Source organism: Gekko japonicus, unplaced genomic scaffold, assembly GCF_001447785.1.
Source record: "Gekko japonicus isolate JY-2015 unplaced genomic scaffold, Gekko_japonicus_V1.1 scaffold5670, whole genome shotgun sequence".
Taxonomy (NCBI): Eukaryota; Metazoa; Chordata; class Lepidosauria; order Squamata; family Gekkonidae; genus Gekko; species Gekko japonicus.
Window position 1 is genome coordinate 39721 of NW_015168217.1, and position 5396 is coordinate 45116.

Sequence of the window (5396 nt, forward strand, 5' to 3'; positions counted from 1 at the left end):
CCCGTGGGCTCCTACTGACAGAGATCAGCCTCCCCTGGAGAAAATGGCTGCTCTGAAAGGTGGACCCTGTGGCACTGTACCGTGCCGAGGCCCCTCCCCTCCCCAAACCCCTCCCTCTCCTGGCTCCACCCCCAAAGTCTCCAGGTATTTTCCAACCCAGACCTGGCAACCAACGCTCCCTCTAAGCTGTGGAGTCTTGTGAGCAAAAATTCTACTTTTTGAGCTCCTGGCATTAAAGTTGTGAGCGAGCGATTCGGCTGCTGCATCAATTAGTTTTCTCTGGAGCCATCCCTTCCTGAGCTAAGAAAAAAAAATGTGTGAGCCGGAGGCTAAAAAACTGTGAGCTAGCTCACACTGACTCAGCTTAGAGGGAACACTGCCCGCAACGCTATCATAAAGACACCTGGGTGCAGCAGAATATATAAACCTCCTCCTCCTCCTTCTTCTTCTTGTTAGATTGTTGCTCTATCAAGGTCAGGGGTCGTTTTGTAGAAAAAGAGCTAGGGGAACTCATTAGCATAACTCATTAGCATATGCCACACCCCCTGACATCACCAGAAGTGTGTCATAAGGCCACACCCCCCGCCCCCAAAGGTCCCAGCCGCCGCCACCGGCCTTGCTGCTCCACTGCCGAGCCCCATGAGGGGCCCGGCGGTGGACCTGCACGGCCAGCGGGGGTGCAAGGAAGCCCCGCGAAGGCCCTCCCTGGCCCCAGGCAGGCAGGGGTGGGGAGAGGCAGGGAGGAAGCAACTTACCCTCCCTCTTCTCCTGCCTCCTCCTGGCTGAATGAGGGCCGGAAGCGGGGCGGCCGGAAGCAGGGGGCGGGGCTTCGTCATGTGCCCCGCCCCCCGTACCTCACCCAGGGGAACTGCGATCCCCCGCGATCCCCCCCGAAATGACCTCTGATCAAGGTCAGGATTGGTCGTGGCTCTCCAGGACCTTTCACATCACCTGCTGTCTGATGCGTTTAACTGGAGAGGCCCAAAAATTGAACCTGGGGCCTTCTACACGCAAAACAGATGTTCCTTGACTTAGTCACAGCTCCTCCTCTTAAAAAAAAAAAAAAGAACTCCTGTTTATCCCATCTTGGCCAAACCTGTCCCCCACAAAAATACCCCCCCCCCCAAAAAAAACCCCAGAGACAAAATGCACCTCTTCTGTGCCAGTAGTCTGTGTCTGCTGTCCTTTCCCTCATTTCCTGAAGAGCTGGTGCATTCATAAGCATTCCATAGAACTTCAGCAGCGTAGCCAAAGGCTAGGGAGGTCTCCTATCAGACGCAGCTGATACTTAATGGAAATCTGGAAAAGGTGCATGTTTACACCATGGCTTATTTGGGTGAGTTTATTTCATAGACTCATAAAGTTGGAAGGGACCTCCAGGGTCATCTAGTCCAGCCCTCTGCACAATGTAGGAAATCCACAAATATCTCCCCCCCACACACCCCCAATGACCCCTGTTCTACCCCCAGAAGATGGCAAAAAAACCCACCCAGGATCCCCGGCCAAAGTGGCCTGGAGAAAAATGGCTTCCTGACCCCAAAGTTTGGTGAGAGCCAGTTTGGTGTAGTGGTTAAGTGTGCGGACTCTAATCTGGGAGAACCAGGTTTGATTCCCCACTCCTCCACTTGCACCTACTGATGTGACCAGTGTTCCCTCTAAGCTGAGTTAGGGTGAGCTAGCTCACAGTTTTTTAGCCTCTGGCTCGCACATTTTTGTCTTGGCTCAGGAAGGAGGGCTCCAGAGCAAACTAATTTATGCAAGTAGTCAAACCGCTCGCTCACGACTTCAATGCCAGTCGCTCACCAAGTAGAATTTTTGCTCACAAGACTCCACAGCTTAGAGGGAACATTGGATGTGACCTTGGGTCAGTCACAAGCTCTGGCACAGCTGTCCTTGAAAAAGAGCAGTTTCTGTCAGAGTTCTCTCAGCCCCACCCACCTCACAGGGTGTCTGTTGTGGGGAGGGGAAGGGAAAGGAGTTTATAAGCCCCTCTGAGACACCCTTGGGTAATGAATGGCGGGGTATAAATCCAATCTCTCCTTCTTCTTCTTCTTCTTCAAAGTGGCGATCGGCATTTCCCTGGGCGTGTAAGAAAGGGCCACGAGAACTAAGCACTGAGGCAGCCCTTCCTGCCCTCCCTCTCATGATCTGCCTCAGTTCACACAATCGGCATGGCTTTCCGACGGCCATCTAGCCTCTGCTTGAAAACCTCCAAAGAAGGAGAGCCCACCACCTACCGAGGAAGCCTGTTCCACTGGGGAACCGCATTTGAATGAGTAGGTTTGCCAAGACTCCAGGTTGGGAAATTCGTGAAGATTCTGGGGGCGGAGCCTGGGGAAAGCGGGGTTTGGGGAAGGGAACGGGGTATAATGTCCCGCCTTCCGAAGCAGCCATTTCCTTCAGGGGGACTGTCACATGGAGATCCGTTGTAGTTCTGGGAGATATCGAGCCCGCACCTGGAGGTTGGCAACCCGATAAGATGGGGGTAAATGCTTCATGCCCGCCAAATCTATGTGGCCTGTGCTGCAGTCTGATACCTCATCAACGTCTGTACGAGCCCTGGTTTCCCCCCCCCACTCTCTTTTTATATTTATTTCCATTTTCCAATATGCAGAACAGATAATCCATAAGTCTTACATCAAATCATAGTATGGAGTCGTAACGTCTTCCAATTCATACATCAATTCTTGTCCAACCAGTTATATAACTTTAACCATCTATTTCTAAACATTTCCTCATCCTTATTTTGTAACAATGTTGTTAATTTATCCATTTCCACCACATCTAGTATTTTATAAACTAATTCACTTTTTGGGGGTATTCCCCCCTGCTTCCAATATTTAGCAAACAGAATACGGGCTGCTGTGACTATATAAATAATAACGTATTTTTCTTCCGTTGTAAAGTTATACGGTATTATATTTAGCAAGAGTAGTTCCGGCGTTAGAGGTATTTCCACCTCTAGAATGTTTGATAGTATCTTGTGTAAAGGTAAAGGTAAAGGTTCCCTTGCTCGAAAGCCAGTCGAATCCGACTCTAGGGTTGCGGTGCTCATCTCCGTTTCAAAGCCGAAGAGCCAGCGCTGTCCGAAGACGTTTCCGTGGTCATGTGGCCGGCATGACTAAACACCAAGGCGCACGGAACGCTGTTACCTTCCCACCGAAGTGGTCCCTATTTATCTACTTGCAATTTCTTGCTTTCGAACTGCTAGGTTGGCAGGAGCTGGAACTAGAGACAGGAGCTCACCCTGTCTTGCGGCACCCGGGTCTTGAACCGCTGAACTACTGACCTTCTACAGCCTGCAGTTCAGCGTCTTAACCACTTGAGCCACCGCAGCTCCAATATATCTTGTGTACCTTACACCAATATTTTTGTGACACCGTACATCTCCACCATATATGGTATACCTCATTAACGTCTGTACGAGCCCTGTTGGTTCCCCCCGGAATTCTCCAGTGAAATCACACACAAATCTGTAGTCAAAGCACGGCTCAATAAATGCAACAATAATTACACGGAAAGCAAAGTCAATAATAGTGCCAAACTCGTATATGTATTATTGTAGAATCACAAACGTAATAAGGAACAATTATCCCAAAGTGGGTGGTCACAAACTCAAATCCACAGTAAGTCACCGCCAGTGTTCCCTCTAAGCTGAGTTAGTGTGAGCTGGCTCACGTTTTTCTAGCCTCCGGCTCACACAGTTTTTTGTCTTAGCTCAGGTAGGATGGCTCCAGAGCAGACTTAATTTATGCAGGAGCCAAATCGCTCGCTCACAACTTTAATGGCAGTAGCTCACAAAGTAGAATTTTTGCTCGCAAGACTCCACAGCTTAGAGGGAGCATTGCTCACAGCATATCTCAAAGGCAGCAGACCTCCTTCATAAATAGAACAAGCACACGGGGGGTGGGTGGGAATGTTTATATAAATATCACACGTCCTTGAATTTAAGTCCAAGCACCTGTATACTGTCGTTGTTGTTCAGTCGCACAGTCGAGTCCGACTCTTCGCGACCCCATGGACCAGCTCCCGCCAGGCCTTCCGGTCTTCCGCCGTCCTCTGAAGTTTGCTCAATTTCATGTCCGTTGCATCGATGACACTGTCTATTGTTCTTTGCAGCATCGGACTTTCCTTTCACCATCAGACACATCCACAACTGAGCGTCCTTTCGGCTTTGGCCCAGCCGCTTCACTCTTTCTGGGGTTACTTGTACTTGCCCTCTGCTCTTCCTCAGTAGCATATTGGACACCTTCCGATCTGAGGGGCTCATCTTCCGGCCTTTTGATACTGTCCATGGGGTTTTCTTGGCAAAGATACTGGAGTGGGTTGCCATTACCTTCTCCAGGGGATCACTCTTGGTCTGAGTTCTCTGCTGTGGCCTGTCCGTCTTGGGTGGCCCTTCACGGCATAGCCCACAGCTTCATCGAACCGCGCAAGCCCCCTCGCCATGACAAGGCAGTGATCCATGAGGGGGTCTGTATAGTGTGGCTTGTAGTAAATAAGATCCGTTCCAAGTAGAAACTACACAGTTCCGGATAATATAATCAGCATTTCAGATCTATTCCTTCTTCAGGTAGATCAGGTAAGTCTTCGTTAACAAACAATGAATACACATGTATCAGCGAGGTCCCGATCAAAATATTCCAATTAGGCACAGCTCCATATCTCTTGCAAGTCAGAATCGCCTCTCCGCGTCTGGCTTGGATTTAGCAAATAGGTTGCCCTGTCCCAAATGCCGTCTGTCTTCCCGCACTTTATCGGTTGTCCCTTTCTCTGCAGAACAAGCCCTTCTACAACATGCCGGCCCTGTCGCACAGCGACAGAAAGTGGGCGGAAGAGCAGACGATTTACCAACTGAGCGACTTCTTGAAGCTGGCCGACCGAGACGACAAGCTGGTCATCTTCGATCTCTACCGCCCTCCCCAGCAGCATCCGTACAGGGACGAATGGATCAACCGTATCCTGGAAGTGGTCCTCAACGAATCGAAGATCAAGCCCCATTTGGTATGAGGTACTCTTCCTCAGCAGGAACTGCGGTGGCTCCCGTGGTTAAGACGCTGAACTGCAGGCTGTGGGAGGTCGGTAGTTCAGCAGTTCGAGAACCGAGTGTGCCGCATGACAGAATGAGCTCCCATCTCTAGTTCCAGCTCCTGCCAACCTAGCAGTTCGAAAGCAAGAAATTGCAAGTAGATAAATAGGTACCACTTCGGTGGGAAGGTAACAGCGTTCTGTGCGCCTTGGTGTGTAGTCATGCCAGCCACATGACCACGGAAACGTCTTCGGACAGCGCTGGCTCTTCGGCTTTGAAACGGAGATGAGCACCGCACCCCTAGAGTCGGACTCGACTGGCTTTTGAGCAAGGGAAACCTTTACCTTTACTCTTCCTCAGCACCACT

General features: G+C 50.4%; 1 protein-coding gene across 1 annotated transcript in view; it reads left to right on the plus strand.

The window, feature by feature from the left end:
- LOC107113675 (glycerophosphodiester phosphodiesterase domain-containing protein 4-like) overlaps nt 1–5004 on the plus strand; it is a gene marked incomplete at its 3' end in the record, with an annotated part of 43591 nt that extends 38587 nt beyond the window's left edge. The window contains exon 10 of the mRNA XM_015415028.1: nt 4780–5004. Within this exon, the coding sequence (XP_015270514.1) occupies nt 4780–5004 (225 nt within the window). The remainder of the gene's footprint in view (nt 1–4779) is intronic.
- Nucleotides 5005–5396: the final 392 nt, after the last annotated feature.